At 39.8% G+C, this 24,252-nt stretch overlaps 2 protein-coding genes across 2 annotated transcripts; both read right to left on the bottom strand.

The window, feature by feature from the left end:
- Positions 1–538: 538 nt before the first annotated feature.
- Positions 539–11,855, bottom strand: cat (catalase). The gene is made up of 13 exons (XM_084555840.1): positions 11,505–11,855; positions 10,453–10,624; positions 8,217–8,327; positions 7,338–7,468; positions 6,907–7,011; positions 6,589–6,714; positions 6,307–6,498; positions 6,004–6,156; positions 5,748–5,886; positions 4,591–4,721; positions 3,372–3,479; positions 2,344–2,427; positions 539–1,949 (listed from the first exon to the last, which is right to left on the bottom strand). The coding sequence occupies exons 1-13, from the start codon at positions 11,568–11,570 to the stop codon at positions 1,884–1,886; spliced, it is 1,584 nt and encodes a 527-aa protein (XP_084411966.1). The 5' UTR covers positions 11,571–11,855; the 3' UTR covers positions 539–1,883.
- Positions 11,856–14,161: 2,306 nt separating this feature from the next.
- On the bottom strand, positions 14,162–23,975 carry syt12 (synaptotagmin XII). Its single transcript, XM_084554458.1, has 7 exons — positions 23,862–23,975; positions 22,974–23,167; positions 22,142–22,546; positions 17,684–17,899; positions 16,596–16,716; positions 15,980–16,113; positions 14,162–14,545 (listed from the first exon to the last, which is right to left on the bottom strand). The coding sequence occupies exons 1-7, from the start codon at positions 23,905–23,907 to the stop codon at positions 14,372–14,374; spliced, it is 1,290 nt and encodes a 429-aa protein (XP_084410584.1). The 5' UTR covers positions 23,908–23,975; the 3' UTR covers positions 14,162–14,371.
- Between the last annotated feature and the right edge of the window lie 277 nt (positions 23,976–24,252).

Here is a 24,252-nt window from a genome sequence, read left to right as displayed (position 1 = left end):
AGAAAGAAACAGTTGCCAGAAGGTGAACCACTTCCAACTCTTGCAAAAAGAATCTACAGATGCGATTGTGTTTTTATTTTTACGCCTGGCAGTGTCAGTTACCACATGATCAACACTGGAATATTTCAGCCCCCATCATGTTCCCCCAGATGATAAATCCAATAGATGGTTACCTAATTTGAACTTTTCACTAAACCTCAACATCCCCTGGATGGACAGCAGAACATTTGTGAGGATAATGTGCAAAGGGTCTACCATCAAGTCTGTTTCAGTCGCAGCAGTTTAGGACCAAATATCTACAAATAAGACAAAATGTGTAGAGTTGTGTCTAGTATGGATTTGTCACACAGGCCTCTTGTTTTTACAGTGTAGTGTGATAACGATGGATCACTGAAATTAAATAATGGAAGTCTGTTGTTCTGCATTTTCATGACAAGGAACATTAAAATGAAATGTTTTCAGTCAATCGTTTATAAAGATGTAAAGAGGCGTAAAAGAGTTGCGGCAGAAGAACTGGAGACAACTAAAAAGCTGCTGATAAGCTTTGATTATAAATTGATTAATGCAGGCACTAATCGCATAACTCATCTGACACATCAGTTACATTCAGATCAACAAACACACGTCGGCAGGTTAAATGGACAATTCAGAAAGAACAAAGATACATTATATTTTCAACAGTCTTTTTCAGTAGGCAATCTTTGTGTCTCTTCACAGATAAACAGAGTAACATTATTTCTGGAAAACCCTGATCAGATGCGATATTCCCAGTGGATCATCTTAAATATTAGGTTACTAATGGCAACCAATGAAAACTACAGCCATTTTGACTAAAATAAAACATGATACATGATTATTTCAGATTAAGGTTGAAGTCTCAAGTTAAATTGTAGTTTATGTACAAAACAAAGGCACAAAGTTGACCTCATATCTTGAAACCGGTTACATGACATCCAGACACTGACAAGGAAATGACCGATAATAAGTCAGAGTGAGAAAGGATTTCTAATTTCAAAAATGAACTATTCTATTTCCATAATTAATGCTGAGATTTTTAGTGGTTTCAGTCAAGCATGAGGAAAACAAGTCAACATTGAAATGATAAACTCTGCTGTTAGCAGTCACGTCACTCAAGTCACTCCTGCAGAACAAATCCAGGTGTTCACCAGCTTTAATCCTGACATCCATACATGCAGTGCAGGCATGGCTATAGGCATATGTTTTCTTAAACAAATGTTATTTGAATGTTTATATTTTTTTCCTTTTTCTTTTTTAAGTTTTTGAAATTAGAAATAGTGTTTAATTGTCACAACATGGCATCTGAGGAATTTTTAGAAACGATTAACTTTTGCGGTTGAATCATTTAATGCCATCAAGTTTTTAAGGCATTAAGTTGTTAAAGGCAGGTGGTAAAACCAAACAGCACTAAACGAATTAAGTTTAAAAAAAAAATTCTAGTGATCATAAGCCTCGTGACTATGGCTAGCTTCAATAAGTATGAGGAAAACTGGCTGCTTGGAATGACTCAATTAGAGAGGAACTATCTAGAACTATTAAAGCCAAGTCAAACAAACAGTAGCTGACCAAATTACACACCATAATGTCTTTAGTACTTTTTCCAAAACCAGTTGTTCCAAATCAGTTGTTTTTTTTGCCACAGTTACCTCAGATTTACTGCGAGAACCTCTGAGGAAAACGGATTTCTTGGAATTAAAAATAACTAACCACGGCATTAACACTCCATCGTTTGTTTTTCAGTATATTCACTGATAGTAATTGGCTGCTTAAGGCTAATCTTGTTCCTGTTAGTAGCAGTTGGTAATCATTTAAGTGCATCTGCTCTGATAGAATGGAGGGGGCTGCCCCCAGGGGAAATTTAGGTATCACATTTTAGACGATGCAGCGATGGCTGAGGCTCCTGGACGGCTGTAAACGTGAACAGTTGTGTTCTGTCGAAGAAAAAAAAAAAAAAAAGGAAGATACATGAGATTCGATATTTTAATGTACATCACATGCAGCTGCTGTAATTATAAAATTCTGTCACCATACACAAAACACTTGTTTTGGGAAAGGTCTCTGCGATTACAAAACAAATTCCTACATTTTATTCCATGTTATCACTAAGAGGCACTAAGTTTTTTGGGTTTTTTTGTTATTATTATCTGTATAATTCCATATGCTTTTTATACGTGTATAATTTTTGTCAAGATCTCACACTCTGAGCCAAAGTAGTGGATGGACAGACCCTAGTGACATTCCTAGAATATTACTAGTGCTAGTGATAGTACTAGTCAAATAAAAAGTAAGATACTTCATATTTAACCGGATGGAGTCTGCGTTTACCTTCTTGGCCTCTGCATTGTACTTGTTAAGAAGGCTCTGAACCCCGTTTCCATAGTCTGGATGGACAGCCTTCAAGTTCTCCACCTGCAAGAAGCACCACACAACAAAACTTGTAAATGGCGATTTTGTTGGTTCCCATGAGAGATATCTTTTATATATACACTTCCATACACTCGTCAGAACTTTTTTAAGCTTCTTTTTTTTTTAATGGTGATAAAGTAAAACAATGAATACAACCATTGGGTTCACTGAACACATTAGCTTCAGTTTCCCACAGTTTGCTTCTCGCACTGGGTGGGATGTTGGACCACAATGTGAAATGAAACTAAATTGAAAAAGAGAGCTTGACTCACTTCTGCAGAAAGCCACAAGGTTTTTATGTGTCAACGAGGGCACAAATAAAAACAAGGCTAAATGCCAAAATGGAAAGCGACAAGTTTGTGACTGAACAAATTGGCAAAACCTTTAAAAGACTTACACAGGGTTCAGTGTTTACTTCTTTAGTTGTTCTCCTTCTTCTACAAATATTAAACACCGATTCAGTTCATTGACGTGATTAATAACTCCCCAACAGGAAAACATCTATATCTTACTGGGTGTACTACATAAAATAGTCGTTTTTTTCCCAGTTAAAAGACAATGACAAGTCATTAAAAACTCTTAAAAGGGTGGTCACTGTGCTATACAGTTTAAACATTTAACTACACCCACATAACCACAGTGAAGGCTTGTTGGTACATCTTGTGTTGATCAAAAGTCACTTTCTATTTTTTTATACGTGAAAACAAGCAAATCAAGACAAAAGCTAAAAGATCACTGAAAACTATACTTGTCTTTTGTGCAATTATGCAAAAATTAAAGCTGTTAAAAACTGGATTGGCAATTTTCAGGAAGCAACTGTCACAGTGCTCTCACTTTAAAGTAGGATATTTTTGATTTTTAAAAGCTGTGACAGAATGAACGAGAGTAAGATGAGACGGACTGCAGTCCTTGCACTGAGTGAGTATATAAACATGATGTGGACTCACTATGCGTTTCTGGATGAAGAGCTGGGCTCCCTTCAGGGCTCCTGCCATGTTCTGGCAAAGTCTCTGGCGTTCTTCTTCATTCAGAACTTGAGTGTAGAAGGCACGCACCTGCAATCAAACACAGACAGGTTGACCCCCCTGATGAAAGTGGATCAAACCAAAGTGAGATTTTTGTATTTCATATAGTCACACTGTTAAAATAATCGCCTAAGTCATTTTTTGCCAAAATAGTTTTTTTTTTTTGCCGAAATCATCTCCTCATGACGCCGGCCACCTATGGTAAAATCGCCAACATCCTCAGTTGATCAGTTCATGTGATTTTACCCCTTTAAGATGATGGCCTATGGCAAGTGTGTGAGACTTCTGGTGAAGTTTTTTGTGTTTCCTGAAAAACTTTAACAGGGTGAAGATATACAAATTGCAAAAAAGCTGATTATTCAATCCGTTTCAACTAACTACAGTATATTGTAAGTATCCTGCCGATAAACTAGTAGTTTATTTATACTTAGTCTTTCCACACAGATATTTTCATAAGTCATTTTAGCTGCTACAACATTTTACATTTTTGACTTCAGTCATTATGTATTGACTTAATGAAACATAGACTCATTAAGAGAGTATACACTTTTCATGGCAGTTGTCTGTTTAGTTTACATAGTTACATTTTATTTTTGCTAGAAGAGGGAAACAAAGACAGAAGATATGGGCTGGGAAAAAAAAGTTTAAAAGAGGCTAGGTAGACCTATGGTGCATTGCATAATCTGCTAGGTGATCTTTCTTTGAAGGTCTGGCACAATTCAGATACAGGTAAAAATTACACCTACCCCAAAGAAACAAACTTTAAATAACAACTCTGTCCATTACATTTGTTTTTAAACTAATTCTCATAAAACAATAAGCATAAACCAGAACCATGGACAACCATAACTTCCAAGATTTCAGACGGTGCCATAGTGTCCTGGAAAATGGTATTTTGCAGTGCCTTTATTATAAAAGGACAAACATAGTGTGACTAATTCTGTGAGCGGCATGAGTTATAATTTATATATATATATATATATATATATATATATATATATAAAAAAGTTGACATTATCAAGAAGGCAAACAAGAGAGGAGTAACAGAAAAACAACAGACTCCTTGCGTGGATGAATGAGTGAGCAATAACGCTCACATTTATCAGTGGGCACAATAAAAAGCCTGAGACATTGTCATTACCTGTGTGACATTATCTTCATCTTCGCTGTTGTAACGGGCCACATCAGGAGACACCTTGAACTCGGACTCTACAAACTGAGGCTGGGTCTCTGGAGCGCTGAAGCTGTTCGGGTAGTAGTTTGGAGCGCCACCTAGAGGTCAGACATACAAACACTGGTGAGCCAGGGAGGAAGAAATAAATGCTGTCAAGAGTTAAACTGGGAAAAATACTCTAGAAGTGACTCAGACAGCAACAGAAAACTTTACTTATAGAGAACAGGTTAGATCAGTATGCAGCAGTCATTGTGATGTATGTTATATATTTTTTTCCTTAAATAATCGTTTATGGTTAAGATCTGAGTATTTGTTAATGTGGATGACTCATGTTAATCTTCACAAATGCACTACTGTTAATATACGATGACTAAATAAGCTGTCCCTCTAAGCTTTCTAAAACACTGAACAGCTACAAAGAAACTGTTGTGAAAAGGCTCATGGTGTCAGTAATTTAATAGAACTGAAAAGGTGGACTAACGCTTGGAGATTTGTGAGTAAATCAAAGAGTGGAGAAATCTGATGTCTCACTGCAGTTATTTTGTTCAATAACATGCATACTGCAAAAACAAAGCATTTTATAGAAAATCTGAATGAAGAACACATTTCAAACTAAGTGAAATGCATAACCCCTGCTAATTAATGACAGAATATAGAAAAAGAATTGAGTATGATCTAACTTCTATGACTTGTGCTGATTGCAATTTGACACACAACTGTACCATTCATCTGCCAAAACTTGCTTACATCCACTTTGAGCATAATATTAATGGAAACCTACTTTGTTGAGTTTTGTAGGTCTATACGGGCAGACCAACAGTTTATAACAAACGCTCTGACAGTGCTGCCATTCTAGCCATTAGCATGTGCTCATAAGAGTCTGTTGAGTTCTTGTCTGAAACACAACAGATAAGGACACAGAGACGCCCTCCAGGCACTGACCAAAAGTCATTGTAATAATCCAAAAACTGATGGCGTCTAATTTTTTTTGAGTTTGTCATTTTTGGGATCGACGTAAACACTGTGAAGCGTCAGTGTCTTTTATGCAAACACGCATATTTACGTCATAGTCGATGTAGTCCTACAAGATCAGCCAGAATTTCCGCACCTGGCCTCTGACCTACCTTGGTTGTCAAACATGCACATTGGACCGTCACGCTGGTAGTTGGCCACACGGGCTCTGAAGGGGCAGTTGACAGGGATCTGCAAGTAGTTGGCTCCAAGCCTGTGTCGATGCGTGTCAGGGTAGGAGAAGAGTCGACCCTGGACAAAGATATGGGAGATACATGACTGCTAACTACAAACACTGTAATGGCATCAGACAGTACTTTTCATATTGAACTGAGTCATATCTATAGAAAAAGTACAGAGGTTAGTTACCTGCAGCATCTTGTCAGGGCTGGGCTCGACGCCTGGTGGCATGTTGCTTGGGTCAAAGGCCAGCTGCTCCACCTCTGCAAAGTAGTTGACTGGGTTCCTGTTGAGGACCATTTTGCCCACGGGGATCAACGGGTATTCTTTATGTGACCAAACCTGGACCACAAATAACAGTATAAACTCACTTTTGTCTTTACAATTTCAATAAAACCTGTTAAGAGCAGTTATCCAATGTAAAAAACCTTTTTAAAGATCCTACAGCAGCTTTATAACCTAATTTCGTATTGTCGTGGGAGGCTGCAGTACCTTTGTGAGATCGAAGGGGTTGAACTGGAACTTCTCAGCCTGTTCAAAGGTCATGACCTGGATGTAAAAGGTCCAGGACGGATAGTTGCCATTGGCAATTGCATTGAACAGGTCTCCGATTGCATAATCTGGGTTAGTTGATGCTAGGCGGTCAGCCTCCTCCACTGACAGGTTTTTTATGCCTTGGTCGGTCTTAAAACAAAACAAAACAAAAAAACACGACATCAGACATGCCGTTAAACGTAACAAAGCAATAATCAGTTGACCTGGGTTTAAACAGACCTTGTAGTGGAACTTGCAGTAGACACGTTCGCCGTCAGCATTGACCAGTTTGAAGGTGTGAGAGCCGTAGCCGTTCATGTGACGGTAGCCATCAGGCAAACCTCTGTCACTGAACAGGAAAGACACCTGTACAGGAGAAATGAGGCAGAAGACACAAGACAATGACAAGTCCTGCATGGTTTTCTGATGTCAGATATTCAAACACAAGTATAATCCCAATGAGCAACACAAAATGACTGGATAATATTAAGTTAACGTAGTCATGAAATATTCACAAGACCAGCCTCTTCAACATCACCCAACATCTGCAGCAGCTACCTGGTGCAGACTCTCAGGCCTCAGACTCCAGAAGTCCCACACCATGTCAGGGTCCTTCATGTGGGTTTGGGGATTACGCTTCTGGGAATGGATGAATGACGGGAACTGCATGGGGTGAAAGGTCAACATGATATGTTTGATCTATGTCGTCAGAAATGTTAAAAATTCCAGGCATGTTCTACATAAGTCTTTTCTTTTCATTCACTTTATGAAACTACATCTGCAATCTGTTCCTAATATTGTCTGTGAAGGTTCTCAGTCATCCAAGTCACAGATGAACAGGAAAGACTACACAAGTCCAGCTGCCTTTCTTTAACATTTTTGAATGTTCCTAATATTATTTGCGTGTTTGAGAGAAACTTGTCGATGGCTGTAACATTATGGCCCTCAACACCTGAGTGAATGCCAGTACCTCCTTTCCAGCCACTCACCAGCAGAGCATCCCTGATGAAGAAAATGGGGGTGTTGTTGCCTGTCAGGTCCCAGTTGCCCTCTTCAGTGTAAAACTTGACTGCAAAGCCACGAGGATCTCGCACCGTGTCTGCTGAGCCAGACTCCCCAGCTGGATTAAAGTACAGATAAGAGATAATATTTCACTCACACTTTTAACTTTCAGTGTCAATTAGGGCTTTGAGAAATAATTCATTACCAAATCTGGTTAAAGATGATGAGCAATCATTCTGATAATTAATATTTTATGTATTTTCAAGGAAAAATACTAACATTTAGATGGTGCTTCATCTAGATTTTAGTCTGGGTTAGAAGGGAAGGATACGTGTTTGTAGCTGATAAAGTGCATTCATCCATAAGTCTGTTGCAAGACTTAATATCTTGTACTGTCCAATTCTGCTCATATAACTCTTATAAACCATTCCAGCCAGTGTGTCTGCCAAACTACAATGTTAAGAGCTCAACGCCCTTTTGAAAAAATATAACCAAACCACAACCAACAACCATGAAAGTGGACTTGGACTGTGTGTGTAACCCTAATCGTAATAAAGATATTGCTACAGATGAGCATTTTACACCTATGCTTTTTTGAAAACATGATTCACAAGCCACACTTATAACTATGTTTTTATAATAACTATCATACCCGAGTCTTATTTTTTAATAGTGTTAAAGTAATATGTGTTTTTCTATCCGTTTAGCGAATTTGCATTTTTTTTTGGTATATTTTTCCTTTTACAAGCTTATCTGTCTTCAGCAACCGTTAACAGCAGGAAATGTCCCACAATGTGATGATATATGTGGAAAAAAATATTTACATGTTTGCTATTTGGGGAGAAAATCTGTTACAAAGTACTTACCCACAGTGGAGAAGCGGATAGCAATCGGTGTGGTCTTGCCAACATGCTCGAACACCTTGGCCTTGCAGTATCGAGTGATGTCATGAGTCACTTCAAAGTAGCCAAATGCGCCTGCATCATGGATGAAGAATAATAGGACATCTTTACATCTGCTTAGGCACGTCAGCTTCATATAATTATTAGGGCCGGGACTCGATTAAAAAAATTAATCTAATTAATTAGAGGCTTTGTAATTAATTAATCGAAATTAATCGCATTTTAATCGCATATAAATATTTGACCTGAGAACAGTGAGAAGTAATTTTTTTCATATGGATTTTTAGTATACCATTGAATAATGACTAAATTTCCCATCCACGGGGCCAACCAAAGCGGTCTCATCAGCTTCTTCTTTCATGTTCACTGTGGTTTGTTGTTGTCTGAAGTAATGAACAGTGTTGCCAACTCCTCAGGAAAGGAAAGTAGCTATTGGCTGTCCTAAAAGTCGCTAGAAGTCGCTAAATGACGTCATCGGCTAATTTGCATAATTTACCTTTTGGATGTAATTGTGATGGACGCTGTATTATTAACGCGCCTCCTTTATCCGGGCTTGGTATTGGCATTTTTTTTTTTTTTTTTTTTTTTTAGTTTTCTTAAGTTTGGTTTAGTTTCTAGCCTACAAGTCACAGGCACAGAAGAACATGAGCATTTTTTGCCATAACTAGAATATTTTTAACATTTTTTGAACAAACGGTTTTTACTTGACAAAATTAACAATCTAAATGGATTATTATTTTAGTGTGACAGTGAAGAAACATTTACATCCCGCTCTGTAAACCAGGGCGCGATCAGCGGCAGCTTTGCGCATGCGTCATTCGTTTGCAGTCTGGACGCGGTGGCGTGGTTCTCCCTCTCTGCTCTGACCGCTGCTGCGCGGGGCTACTGTGAGACTGACCGCCTGTGAGTGCTTTGGGACGGGAGAGGGGCTCACGGCAGCACCCGCTGCTTGTTGAGGACACTGGTAATGAACGCTAGTTGGTGCTCCAGTATAATCGGTCCGCCGAAACTCATCCAGTGAGAAACGTTCCGCGGTGCAAAAATAAGTGTGATTAAAATGCGTTAAAAAAAATTAACGCGTTATTTTTGTGTAATTAATTAATCTTAATTAACGCGTTAAAGTCCCGGCCCTAATAATTATGCTTAACTGCTGGGTGTTTCCGTATATCAGCCCTGAGAGGAATGTAATACATTCCAGAGTAGGCCAAGAAACATTACTTATTCAGTAGCTTTTCAAGGTCTGGACCTTGATCTGAAAAGCTTGTACAGATTAGCATTAGCCTAGAAGTAAGCCACAAACAAGAAGGAGCCTTACTTGCCTTTTGTCTACTTTTTTGTTCATATCCATAGTTATTTTGCCATTTTTAAATGTCAAAAACCCTAATGGTATTTCTACAAACATTTACATTTAAGAGAGGGTTTAATGCTGGTTATAGGCTCACTGAAGCTGATACTGAGGAGTAAATGTTAAGTACTTGTAATGTTTCAATATGATAACAAAGCACAGCTCTGGTTTGCTGCCTTTACAAGTTCCTCGTTACCTGGTGGAAGTCAGTTTAAGAAAGTAAACTCTGACAGATTAAACACTGTATGTAAATTCAAGGAAAACATGTGGTTTTAGGGAATCCTGAAGCTGTGAGACTGTACGGGACATGTTATGTGTATTTTTTTATGGGACAGTGGTGACAGAGCTCAAGGGGGACCTCAACACTGTCACAAGAAGTCTGTTTCCACGACATTTTCCCAGGTTCACACAGAGACAGACACCTGCTGGTCTTTGAAGGAGCATGACCCAGACCATACAGTGAAGGCATTAAATGTGAACATTTAAAAACATAAATGTGAGCATGTGGAAAACAACAATGTTACATTACACACTTTTATTGCAGAAAATTTAAAGTGCATCATCAGAGTGTGGCATCAGACACAAGAGTACAGTCAGATCTATGATATGAATATATATATATATATATATATATATATATATATATATATACACACTACTTGATATTAATCAATATGAAAAACAACAAAAAAACATTTTGGCCTCATCACCCAGCCATATGCCCTGGCATTACATGTCTGGTTATCCATGTAGTCTTGTTGAGTTATTTTATAGTATGACAGATTGTGAATTAAATGAAGTTATGGGACACAGAATCAGGCACACCAAACAGAGTGATTACTGCCCAAAACTCACCTGCCCCCTTAGCATGCACCACTCTCTCTGGGATCCGTTCACGGTCAAAGTGGGCCATCTCATCTGTGAAGACCACATCCTGGACCAGCAGAGGGCCTCTGGGTCCAGCAGTCTGCAAGTTCAGCTTGTCTCCGACTGGATGGCCAGCACCTGTGGTCAGGACGTCTCTCCTCTGATACAAAACAGAATGAACATTAAAATAAGCACGAAAAGCAAAACGACAATCTATATTCAGTTTAATGAAATATTAAAAATATATATATTTAAGGGTAAATTTCCAGCTTAGTGCTGAGACAAATGGATTACATAATGGTTAGAATAAATCTAAAAAAATGTGGTAATTTGGAAGCAAATATGTCACTGTGGCACAAATAAGAAGTGAAAATACTGACATCAAGTACCAATCAGCTTCCCCCATACTGAAAATGTGAACAATGGTGCACTCTGCTCAGCTTGAGTATGCCAACTCACTGTTGTTGACACTTAAACAGCAGCTCAAACAGCTTAAATAAAACACTGAGACATGTACGTAACCCAAACGAACATGCACTGTTTTGGAGGGACGTGGGCCAGGTTACCCTAGATGACACTAGCCGTTTGCCCCAATGCTCTCGTTATGCAACAGACAGGGTTGAAGTTTAAACACACGCCTTTGGACAACGACCTACAGCATGTCGTTGCACTGAATTTCTCTCCTGGAGTCAATTTCAGCTGTTGGCACGTTTATTTCGTGACTAAAACGGCTTTTAGGTTAGCAGTTGACGCTCCTTAAAGTTAAACTTTAGCACGTAAGGTTAGCAAACAAACTCTTATTAAAACAATATATAGATATTTAAAACAACCACAAAACAAACAGTAAACTCTTAACCACCACCGAAGGATACCTTAACACGTCTGAAAATATCAGGCGTATGTAATAAACAACAGCCCCCTCGACAAGCTAGCTTAGGTTTCAGCTGTTAACGCTAGCTTGGTACCCTAAACGACCTCTCACCCATTTTATTCAGCGCTGCGCAACAGAACACTTTATCAGATGCAGTGCATATACGGACCTGAGAGCCTCTGTTCTCCTTCCATGTCTTCATTTGGTCGGTAGTTTTGTCTCTGTTGTCAGCCATCTCGACAGGTCAGCGCAAACACACGTTTAGACACCACAAATTGTGCAGGAGATGTAGCGAAGGCAAAACGCTATCTTCAATATCTCGAGGCTAAATATTCTTCCTGGACTTTGGACCCGCCCCCTTCCACTCTCTCTCTTCTGATTGGCTGATACAACAAACCTGACCTACTTTTCTCGGAGACCAAAGTGTACATGCTCAACACAATTTCACTTGCACTTGCAGACTTTGTATTTGTTCATTGAGTTCATTAACCTACGGAAACCGAGAACGGCTATGGATTTTTTTTTTTTTGTGCACTGTTATATCGTGATAACGACTTATTAATTCGTTATCTCGATATAACAAAGTTTGTTTTCTCGAGATAACGAATTAATTATTTCGTTATCTTGACATAACAAAGATCGTTATCTCGAGATAACGAATTCATTCATAATGTGTTCGTCTTGACTTCAAAGGACGATAGCTATCATTAATACTAATAATTTCTACTTTTGCCTTTTCTGGGAGTCCATTATTCTTGATAGTGGCTGTGTATTTTCTCTTTATGTGCTGGCACAGGTCACAAGCAACCTTTTTATTTTGTGATCATTTGAACTATCATACTTTCAAAGCAGAACATTGTTGGCAATACTCTTAACATGGATGACAATACCAATGCGGTGTGAGCAATCAGATCTCTAATGCAGTCTGTCCAATGCATCTTGTGTTCAAACCTGTATTTAAAGCTGCCCACTTGTGATCAGATGAGTCAGGACACGTGTTAATACAGGTGAAAACTGGCCCAGTGTTGTAGTTCCTTGGGTCGGTTTTTCTGAACAGAGTTAGTGATCAAAAACTCTTTCATGATGCTTCAAGATGTTTTCTGGCGTCCAAAGTTATGAGTCTTTGTTTTTCCTCTTCTCTGATTCCAGCAAGCCATCCCCATAAGATAAACACGTGGTCAGTGTGTTACTGTTGAATTGCTTTTTATTTCAAACAGCATTCACACAATACACTGTATTCTTGAGGCACATTCACATCAAGTGCTAAATAACTTCATGCATGGTCGAATGTAGGCTACAGCTTTGTTGAATGCAGATGCTGATTGTAAATGAAAATATTGCTTATTATTTGGCACAGTAGGAAATATTGTCTGTTATAGTGTGAGCGCAGGTGTGTTATTTTTGGACTGATTTTCAAAGTGAGATGAGATATGCATTCAGAACCAAAAAAATAAATAAATAAAAAATTGTGTAGTGGGTTTGGCCTGAAAAACAAAAGTCACAACAATGCATTATGTTTTTAGAGTTAGCAGATATTTCACGTGATAATTCACATTCAGAAAGTTACAACAAAACAGCACTATTGCACAATGTTGTTGAGAAATCTCAGACAGATAAAACGGCACCTTGACATTCTGGCCTTTTTGAAGACTCTTCACACTGAGTACATCTTCAAAAACCTTTTCGCAGTATTACCATTCAGCCTTCAAGCTGCAAAGTGTTAGCTCAGAGCTGTGATAAAAGCTAAAATGAGTGTGACAAATGTCTGGTCAAAAACAACCACAATTTAAACCAGAATATCAAGTTTCCTGTAATATAAAAGAACACGTAAATCTATTTAATGGTGTTAGTATACTTTACATCACAAGTTAAATTCCCAGAGGTGTTATTAATAATTAATTAATCAGCAATGGTGTTAAATACTTTTGTGTAAATGGAGTTTAGTGTTAATAATAATAATAATAATAATAATAATAATAATAGTCATACTATGAAAAATAGGATTTGCACCCAGAATTTAGAGAAAAAAAATGGGACGACTGCTGTATTACATTATTTACACTCTCAAATATGCTTCTATGCAACTCGTATTGCATCAATCATGGTAAAAATAGAACAACGTAACATTATATCTATATGCTGATTACATCTGATTTGACCACCCTGTAACAACTGCTACAAATTACAATTATTTCACCTGGATAAGAGTACCTGGATTTTTTTCCCCAAAAGCACATCAAATAAATTTTCCTACCAAAACCTTTATTTATTTTTTTCGGTCAGTTTCACTGTTAACAAATGGCGCAAGCAAATCCAATAGAACTAACTCAACTCGGCTCTGAAACCGCTACAAATTCAATCAAGTAGGTGCAATCAGTGACTGGTTTAAAAGACAAATGAGTGTTTTCCTGCAAGAGAAGCAACTTCACCCCTCCATCCGGTCGGTCATTCTCTAGACAGCTATAATAGGCTACAACCAGTAGGCACCATGCAACAGGGGGAGGGGTTGAGCCCGCCAAGGCTGGGCTCCTGTCCTTAATTAAAACACTTCAAAGTTCAAACTGACGTTTCTGATCAAGGCTTTAGAGATGGGAAAAACATCCACATATTTACGTCCCTTTTGCTGATGCTGGAATGGAGAATCATGATTCAGACCCATTGTGTCTCAAGCCAAGGCGACAAGGATGAGGGATGCACACCATTTGAAAACTCAGTTAGTTTCAATGGAAAACTTCAGACTCCCTTCTAAATACCATCCTCATCCATCCTCCACACTTGACCCAAGCTGAAGCTGACTAACAAAGAGAGGATTTGAGCATATAATAATTCAAGGATCACCGATACACCCACTTCAAATATGACATTTTCACATTCTTCCTCCTTACATGAAGATGAGGCCTTAACTCTGATCTGTGACTTTCTGTTGGTCACAACCGTTTCTGCTAAAATGCTATAACAGGTCTGATAATGATACCGAACAAGGCGAGGTGAGTGTTTTACTTGAAACAGATCAGGTATGTGGGTGCGCTGAGAAGTCTAGATCCTGCGCAGAGGGTGCCACATGGACACGGGCTTCCTCAGAGTGGCCAGCATCTGGTTCCAGTGGGTGATCCCCATCCCGCTTGCCTCGGGGCCGATGATCACGTGACCCAGGTTCTCTCCCCGGCCGTCGTCCGTGGCCTCTGCCACAGTCACCCTCAGGGAGAGCTCCTGCAGACAGCATAACATGGTTACACAACCTGCTCTGTGAGACCTGCTGTTTTACAGTGTGGTTCATACAGATCTTTATGGACATGAAATAAATGTGGGATAACAATATTTGCTACTTTTATTGCTTTTAGCATTTCAGTGTCATCCTTATCATTCTCATTTTCTTTTCTTAACTATAAGAGCAATTTTATTTTCAGGGCTTTGCATTTGCTTTTATGATCTGTACATTTAACAGGCACCTTTTGTACTGCAGGCAGATTTTAATTGTAGTGTCATTGTTCAGTAACACTAACAGTGAGCCTTTAGAGAGGTCTGTCACAAATATTTCAACCACTACAACAACACATCTATGCCCTTCTTAGGATCACTAATAATGACTTTGGTGGGTGTCCTTTTCTATTTTCCCTCACCTGTCAGGTCAGCTCTTTGTTTATTTATTTGAACATTTACTTTTATTTAGAATATTTCTTTGTGTTGCTTATCTAAATATGGATCCTGTTGAGTTGATCAATTTACTTAAGTTAACATATTATCCTCCAAATATTTGTGTCAGTGGTATTTGTTTGGTTTGACTTGTTATCATTCTCTCTTTTGGAGGTTTTCCTGTTTGGAGCTGGTGCTCAAGAAATGCGCACTTGAACGCCACTTATCCACCAGCTGCTTCCAATCTGGACTTCACAATCTAGCATTTAGACGGGGAGAGAGGGGGATTGCTTTCCTTCATATTTTTTATATTTTCTTTTCTGTTAAGCCTAGTAACATTAATGTAAGATCAAAATATTTGTTTTGAAGTTATTGTATTTAAAAGGATTTAATTAAAAAAACTCTTTGTTTACATTTGTATTTTTTTTTTATTTTTTGTATTAAAACCTATCAGAGCTCTGAATTCTGCTGTTTCATGGTCATCATTTTGGGGAACTTTATGCTTCTTCAGAAGGCTGCTCTCATTCTGTAGGTTAAAAACATCAATCCCTAACATACCTCTCATAGTATCACATTTTATCTGCAAATACTTTAATTATTGACTAAATACCTAAAACATGATCTACTTCATGTCAAACTAAAGATGATAAACATTACACCTGCTTAACCTTATCATGTTATTATCCTGCTGGTAGCACTTAGCTCAAAGCACTTATGTATCCGTACTAATATTGGTTTTATTTTATTACTTTTATTGTATTAAACATTTATTTAATCAGGAATACTCTTGTGAGGCCCTATTCCCATAAGTAATATACACAGGGACATAAAACCTGCACAATAAATTTGGAACATTTAAATACAGCATATCACACTAAGCCTTTAAGCCCTGTGACGTGTAAAGGAGAGTGTCCCTATTTGCCATGTTCATAGCAAATACTACAGATTAGTTTGTTTCTTCTCAACATTTCCACATTCAGGAAATGTTTGGGACAAAGTCTGAAGGGTCACCTGCAGGACAATGGATGGCACGGAGAAGATCATGGCTTCATTGAAGATGGGGTTTGTGTCGTCCCTTTTGGTGGAGGTCTTCTTCTTGCTGATCTTCCTGCCATCTTGCAGGAGATACACTTTGACAAACGGATCTGATGATGACAAAGAGCAGATGAGATTGGGACCGCATTGCTGGCCTCCTACAACTCAATCTGCACGTATGCAAATATACACACCTCCTCACATAGTTTATTTAGCATGCAATAAATTCCCCATTAGAGAGAAATCAATGCAAATCACAGTCCTGTACACACTATAACGATAATGCCAGTGTTTCAGTGGGTGACCTTTATCAGTAGAACGTTAGTGTGACAAGTCACTTAAGCCTCATCTGCCTTTCTCAGTGAAGATAAATGTACCTTCTTTGAGTTGACATTAAAAGCTTGTTATTACTGAATCAATCAATATTCAGTTGAGGACGATGTGAGTCATTAAATGTATAGAGTAATTGCAGAGAGAGACGAGTGTATACATACAGTGCATGTTCAGATAAAAAGAAACATGCACACTCTGAAATAGATCACTTTTGCAGACAAAACAACAAACGACAGAACAACAACTGATTGTCCCTGACCTGCAGTGTTCTTGCTGTTGGTCCATACCAGGTTCTTGCACTTGGCCACAACCACAGTGAGGCGCTCTGCTGTCGGCAAATAGCTGAGAGACAACAAGATCTCCCCAACTGCATCCACAGCCTGTGGAGTCAAACCATGTGTCAGCGTGGGCGATGTTTCAGGAGAAGCTTTTCATAATGTGTTGGCAGGAGTCTGACCAATCGCCAGTCACAGCTCTTTCTACAGTCCTCTGTGGGCTGGATTTAATTGAAGTAGTTTAAAGATCTTAAATTAAAGACATTTTTCATTAAATTGAAAAACAAGAAGCGAATTATGAAATTGAACAGATATACTGATAAATGTAATACCAGTTCAATTTGAAACTGGTTTGAAATGTTGGTTTTCCGTTTTAATATTAAACAGTTAATTGATTATTTTACACTACTGTAGAATAAGTAATTTGATTTTGAGTTTACTTCACCCTTTACTGCCTGGTAACGTTATGATTACTCATGGTCAACTTTAAATACAAATCATGGGACTTGAGTATCTCTTTTGTTCAGAAATCACACAGCAGCCAACTTAGGTAACAATAAGGCATCCTAATATATGAGAATGGCTGAATCTATTCCTCTCTTCACTGTAGTACATGCATTGTTTTAAATGTTTCATTGGTTTGGTCAGTAAATTTATGTTTTTATCTGTGTGGATTAACTATAAAACATCACTATCGCTGCCATCCAATCTGATCTACCTGGTGCTGTGAATTACAGCAATCATTAAAGTAAAATGACACTCTAATATGCAAAGCCAGCCAATCAGAAACATACTTTCAGTGGAAGTAGGAGGCTGTCCAATCAGTTTTTATTTTAACAACTTCTTCTATGTGCAGTCTCAACTTCCATTCTTGTTTATTGACTCTGACATGTAGTTCAGTTTAATGTCCAGAAGGGGGCCTCAGACACCACCATGCTTTCTAACGCATACAAAACTGTTTTAGTACACAGAAGGAAGCAGGAGATATTAGAAGTGTGCTATAATTCCCAAACTGAGTGATTGACAGATTTATTTGTGTGCTCTATTTACACATTACTCTATCCCAACACACCTTATTAACGTCTTGAAGGTAGAGCCAGGCATTGAAGGGTCTGATGGTCAGGTCCAGGTCTGACAGCTTGAGCTCTGCAACTCCTGCACTGATGTTTCTCTCGTCGGTGTCAATGCCAAAAGCGGCAAAGCGCAGGCTGTACTCCTCCAGACTGGACGGGTCCATGGGGACGGAGAAGCGCTCATCAAAGATCACGGTGAATGCATTCGTCTGGACCTGTGAGAAGCAGGAGATGAGGATTATGCATTTTAATTATGGGCGAATCAAGCCAGCACAGTACTGACGGATAAAAAAAAAGACAGGGAAGTGAACTCCAGGAGAAACAGCAAACAGAGGGGGACACATTTTAGCTTTTTATCAAGTTACCAGATGTCTTCATTGTTGGCAACATAAAGTACACAAGGTCACAGCCAACACTTTTCCTCCAAATTCTTATCTATTTGGACACATAACTTAACCCTGATGCTATCATCCTGGAAAAAAAAACACCAACAACATAATCAATACGCCATGAAAATATATAGATTGTGGTCTACTAGCAACAAAACCAAGATTAAGATCACAATTCTTTTTTTCTTTTTTTCTTCTTGGTAGCAAAAAACAATATTTACAACAGAAAATACATTCTGAGGGCACTTTGGCCTGACCAGCAGAGCATACCATCACTACTCCAGATTAAAGAAACAGACTCGGCTGCCATAAGATGCTGATTTTCAAGCCATCAGATACTGAAGAGCACGGAGAAGCGGTCAGAAGTTACCAGGCAACTGCTAATGTGACGAGCAGAGCAGATTTAATAATAGCCCCCTTTTCACACGTTGTTTGCTCTCCAAGTGTGAACCACAGCGAGGAACATTTCTGCTGAACGTATCCGGACTGAACACCGTAGCTTTCGCACAAATACAGAATAAAACCATAAAGGCAGGCGCTGTGCAAGGTCAGCTGGAGCTGCTGCTGAGAAATAGTTAAACAACGACTCGGCGTATGATAAAAGAATTGTGATTTCAGAGCACAGGGTCTACAGATTGTGAGGCTGACCTTGGATTGTGGCTTGTATGAAACAGCTGTTTGGCATAATAACCATACACAAAACACCTAGGATCCAGGAAAGGCCTTGTGCTGCTGCTGTTGTTCTGTGAAAACATACGTGAAGGTATAAAGCCTCCAGAGTGAGCAGTATCTGTGTGCCAGCCTTCCCTCCATCCACGATATGAGGCTGTCTGCACTGTCGGGCTTATCACATGGGGATAACGATGGCGACGTGTGTGAAGCAATAAAAAAGTGAGAAGTGTGTGCGTTAGCCGAAAGAGACAGGCGAGGGAGAAAGAGGGGTTGATAGACGTGGAAAACAAAAGCTGGAGAATAAAATGAGAGAGAGAGAGAGGGGGAGAGAGAGGAGCCTGTGTGACCATTAAGGCGAGTGGAGCTGATGTCAGCGTTTCCTTTGGCTTTCCTCGACATTAAAGAGGGAGCCACTAAAGCTGCCGCATCAGTGGCTGCTTCCATTATTATTACACTCGGCATTGGATGAATTAATACAACACAACAACAAGGGGGTGGGGGAGAAAAAACAAAAAAAAGGAGCGGCACTGATGAATCTCTGTGTCGTCCCCGTCAGCCTGCACAAACTGTTCAAAACCACGGCCCCGCGGAGGAGCGATGACTCACAGGCAGCCAGGAATCTGTGAGTAATCTGGCAACGTTGGGCTGAGAGCAGAAGGCAAGTGGCAGGTGTAGCAGATGGAGGAATGTAGCCTCGTTCTTTTCTCGTCAGTACAGTCGCTTTGTGTTAGGGTCAAGCTCTCTACGCCATTATTTTAGTGGGGCAATGTCAGTGAAGAAAATCATATAGCACAGCAAGGCATGCTTCACACAAGACAAAACAAATAATTCAGCTTTTATAAAGAAGTAATTTAACAGCTAAAAATAACAGGACTAGCACAGAAAAAACATAAAAAGTAGAAGTACCTTGGAAAATATGAGCAACTTACTGTATATATGCTGTATAACTATGAATCTTTTCTTGTGTTCGTGGTAAAAATCATGGTGTTAAACCATTCTGGAAATCCCGTACCCTTTATTTATATGTGATCAATTATCAAATGTCCATTTTCTGGCATTACTGGGAACACAAATTAAACGAATAAACAGACAAAAATGTCAGTTTCTGACTGATCTGGACAACTACATTTGGAAAAATAGTCAATGTGCTATGACAAGGCCAAATCTATAGTCTAATCTTTGTCTTATTGGGATTTGCAGCATCACACTGAATTTTTAACTGAATGCACAGGAAATGAATCACACCTCCCCCTGAGGATTCTTAAAATGTGACTGAACTGCGAGCCAATCACATCGACTCCTCATCACAGCAGAGGATGTAAAATCAACCTTCCGCGGCTCCCAGGAGACGCACCAGTCGAGCAAATGAAATGAACTCTTCACTCGGACAGGAAACGACTGACTTGTCAGGCTGCGGGATGAAGCCTCTCTCCCAGTGGGACGCATCACTGTCTCTGTCTAAATTTCGACCAGGGCCGAAATCTTAAACACATTTCAAGGGAGGCAAAACTGTCCCCTTAAGCGAGAACGCTTCAGACTCTGTAACGTTTCTTGTCTTCCACGCCGTCAGGAGCCACTTTTATCTTAAATCCTTTGCCCGAGTTCAGTCGTCATGGCTTAACTGCAAATGATCATCGGAGCAGTTTTCCCCCGAGTATCGGATCCGTGCTTCATCCTTCATCTTAATGTCTGAAACACTGAACATTTCATATTAAAATATATTAACAGCCCCTTGACTATCTCTAGATAGCAACAGAAAATGAATGAAGCAATGTATTAACACGCATACAGCCATGTTTACATGTGCATTCATGAATTGATTCATTTGAACTTCCGTTCCATCAGTTAAATTAGCTAATTAAGAAACAAATGCTTGTCCATGCTTTTTTCAAATGTGAAGATTTGCTCTCAGTTTTTCTCATTGCGATATTTAGACATTTCAGACAATCGCTCCGAAATGTCATTTTTTCAGCCATGGCAGCAGGCTCACTCTTGAGATGATGTTGTCGCTTTGAGTCCGCCGTTTTGATCCAGTGTGAAATATCTCAACAGCTTGTCACAGCTTTGCCTCTTTCATTCCAGCCGCCCAGGTCATCTGTCTTCTTGGCTTTAAGTCTTCTGTCAGCTCAGACCAGCCACTCTCATTTTCTTTCCCGTCTGCTGGATCACCTGTTCCCTCTCTGCTTATAGTCCCTCAGTGTATATGTATACATTTTATACAACCAGTCTGACAGTTACACCGTTCCACAGTTACATGTTTATATACTGCCTGCTTTTAACCACACCCGAGCAATAGTTTCAACTTCTGCACACTGTTTTTTTTTTTTTTGTGCTCGACTTGTCTTTTAATCTGAGAGGTGACACAGCTATTTGATACATAAATTCTGGTTCAGACATTCGCTCAGAATGAACTGAAATAACGCTGACTCCTTTGATGTTGCATCACCATGAAGTTCAACATTTAAATTTTCCAGTATCTGCAGATCTAATGAAATCCTCACCAGCTTCAGCTGTTGTTTATGTTTAGAGCCAATTAGTAAGTGTTCAAATAGCGAGGAAGACGGGGCTCTCCAAGAAGCAACAATATTCGCAGGTCTTGAAAAAACTGAATAACTATCAGCATGTCTAATGCCGCAGTGATTGTAATTAGAAATACATCAAAAAGCCAATTCAAATCTGAAGTTCTGTCATGAGGAAATGCATGTGTAGAAGCTGTTGTCCATGCACTACTCCGTGAATTGTGTGCACTGCTGGTCGTTGGTGCATATACTCAGCACAGCAGGAGTAAATCCCTCAAAAGCTGAAGAGTAATTGCACAGTCTCTCAGTCTTGGCTAATATTATTTGAACATTTATAGAATGAAAATCAGCAGGTTAAGCAATAAGCAAAATAACGGTATGCTGTAGCTCTAATAGCCAATACACCCACATCTCTACAAAGCAGTATTAGCCTAACTATGAGGAGGTGTCATGTGGAGAAGCTGTATTTACATTCATTGAAAAAAAAAAATATATATATCCCTAATAATCTTTAGAAATAATCTATAAATCCATCCAACTGAGCATCTTGAAACCTGTGTTTTTTTTTTCAGAAAAGATAACTTGCTAACACTATTTTCTTCTCTGCCTCATGTTGTGCCCCATTGCTGTGCTGTGTTTCCTGGTACACTATCTACACCTCAGAGGTGTAGTGTGAAACCACCGAAGTGTACTGCATTTATCACCTGCGTGCACGAGCATACTGTATATGTCCTAGTGAGTGTCTAACAGAGAAACATACTCTTTCCACCAGGTGGAACATGAAAACAACTTACTGTTGAAAAGGACTCCGTGTTGTCACTTCAGTGTTTCTCATACAATCCACAAAATAAAAGAACACAAATGCACACTTTCTTACCCTCGTGACTCCCACATTAAGCTCCTCTGGCACCAGTGAGACTCTGATGAAGCAGCCAGGGAAGTCCCCCTCTTCCCTCTCCAGTAGGTCTTTTCCCTGGTGCAGGGTGATGTGGAGCAGTCCCACCCTCTGACCCGGATGCCTGGACGGCTCGAACTCCAGGGTCACCTCCAGCTGGCCGACCGTGAAGTCGTGGCCGAAGTTGTTGGCGATGGAGGAGATGGAGCTGAGTGAGTCGGTAGAGATGGACCGGTTGAGCTGAGCCACGCCGGTTGGGTCCAGCTCCCTGCTCATCAGCTCCAGGTGGCCCAGGTCCCTGAAGCCGTCTGCGGTGTCACCAAAGGCCAGACTGGGCTTGCGGCTGGAGGTGGTGGAGGTCCTCCGGTGGTTGTTGGCTGCCACCCTCTTCAGGGAGGGAAAAAATAAATTATTCTCAGAGATGGCAAAATGAGAAACTGGGACAAAAGTTTATGGTCAGCAAGCAACTCTATCATTCCTCCAAAAGGTCAACGTTTTAGTCTTTTAGCTCTGCTTTTGGTCTCTACCAACTCCTGAAGGAATCGTCCGGCTTTTTAGCAACCGACTGTGCCGCTATGTTTTTTTTAATGGTTGTCTGTCTACTATGACTACTAAACAAACAAAAATCCTTCAGCTACAAGAAACACCTTTGAAATCAGCTGCTAGAGTGATGAAAGTAAAACCTAGCGGCTTTTGAACCTCCATGATAGATGACTGCTCATCATTTGCTCCAGGCAAAGAGGCTGCTTGATGTTGCCGCTAACATCTCTAACAACAACTGATATTTTCTGCTTTTCTGACGGTGTAAATGTACCTTTTGTCTGACTTCTGAGAAGGAGGTTCCATATTTTTCTTGCAGATATCGATAGTCAAAGTTGGGGAATGGGGACGGCGCAGGGAAGGTTCCAGATTTCCACAATTTCCAGATGTTGAGTCCGGCCACGCCCAGCAGCACAAAGAAGCCCACCAGGTAGATCCCCACCTCCCAGGCCGGCGGGTTACGCACCACTGAAACAGACACACCAAACAAGAACTTCTTCCATCATATCACAGGATAGAGTGTTTGGCCTCATAACTTTAGTATTATATATTTAATGTGGTGAGTTTAGTCACTGGTGGAGGTGCACAGACTGGAGAATCCAGAACAGAGTCTCTTTATGTTGAGACTCATAGGAGTCTCACAGTCACTGAGCACAGTCAGCCACTGTTTGACTGTTTAACAGTGAGTGGTGACTTTGGGAGACGGTCAGGACACATAAATCAGATTGTTGGAGACAAAATCTGATAGAAAGTGACAGACAAACTGAAATGCCACTCTGAATTAAATTTCAGTGCATCCCATGCATTTCTTTTTGGAGAGGGTTTAGGATCTCGGGTTTAGCAGCATCTGTAAGAAGACTTTGACAGATTTACCTCTTCTTTTCAACTTAAACAATGTCATGTAAAGTCATAATGATGACCTTCAGCAACAAATGAGGCAAGAGGAGAGTCAGCTGCTTTTACGCAGACTTCAGAACAGACACGAGCAAACAACTGAGTGAAACGCCACAGGGTCATTGCTTATGCCCACACGGTACAAAGTACATTTACAATGGTGCGGATGAAAGCGAAGCTGTCAAGCACTCATCCACAAAAGACAATCATGCAGGAACTAAAGTAAATAGCCTGGAAATGGTCTGTGACGTGCAGTGTTTCTACTCACCACTCAGATGGTAGCCTGATATATCCTCACTTTGAGCGGAGGACATGGTGCTGCAGCCAGCCTGCGGAAACACATCCAGACAATAACCCCACAAATGGATTTTAACATCAGATAGAATACCATAAAACAACATAGCAAGCGTAATTTGAATTACCTCTACGCACTGTCAGCAAAATCAGTCATCTTAACTTCTAACTTCAGGGTGAATCAAAGTCAGTGAGGCTGTGCTAACCTGCCCTGGGCCACAAGACAAAATGTACCATGGCACCGTAATAACTCCTGACATCCACTGCTGCTTTAAGATTCATGAATAAGATGAGTGCATGCACAATAACTTACATGCATGGCAGGGGGGTGGGGGGGTTCCCAGGGCTAGTCAGTGTGCATTTTT

Source organism: Chelon labrosus (assembly GCF_963514085.1).
Source record: "Chelon labrosus genome assembly, chromosome: 11".
Lineage (NCBI taxonomy): Eukaryota > Metazoa > Chordata > Actinopteri > Mugiliformes > Mugilidae > Chelon > Chelon labrosus.
This window is presented reverse-complemented; position numbering and strand designations above follow the sequence as displayed.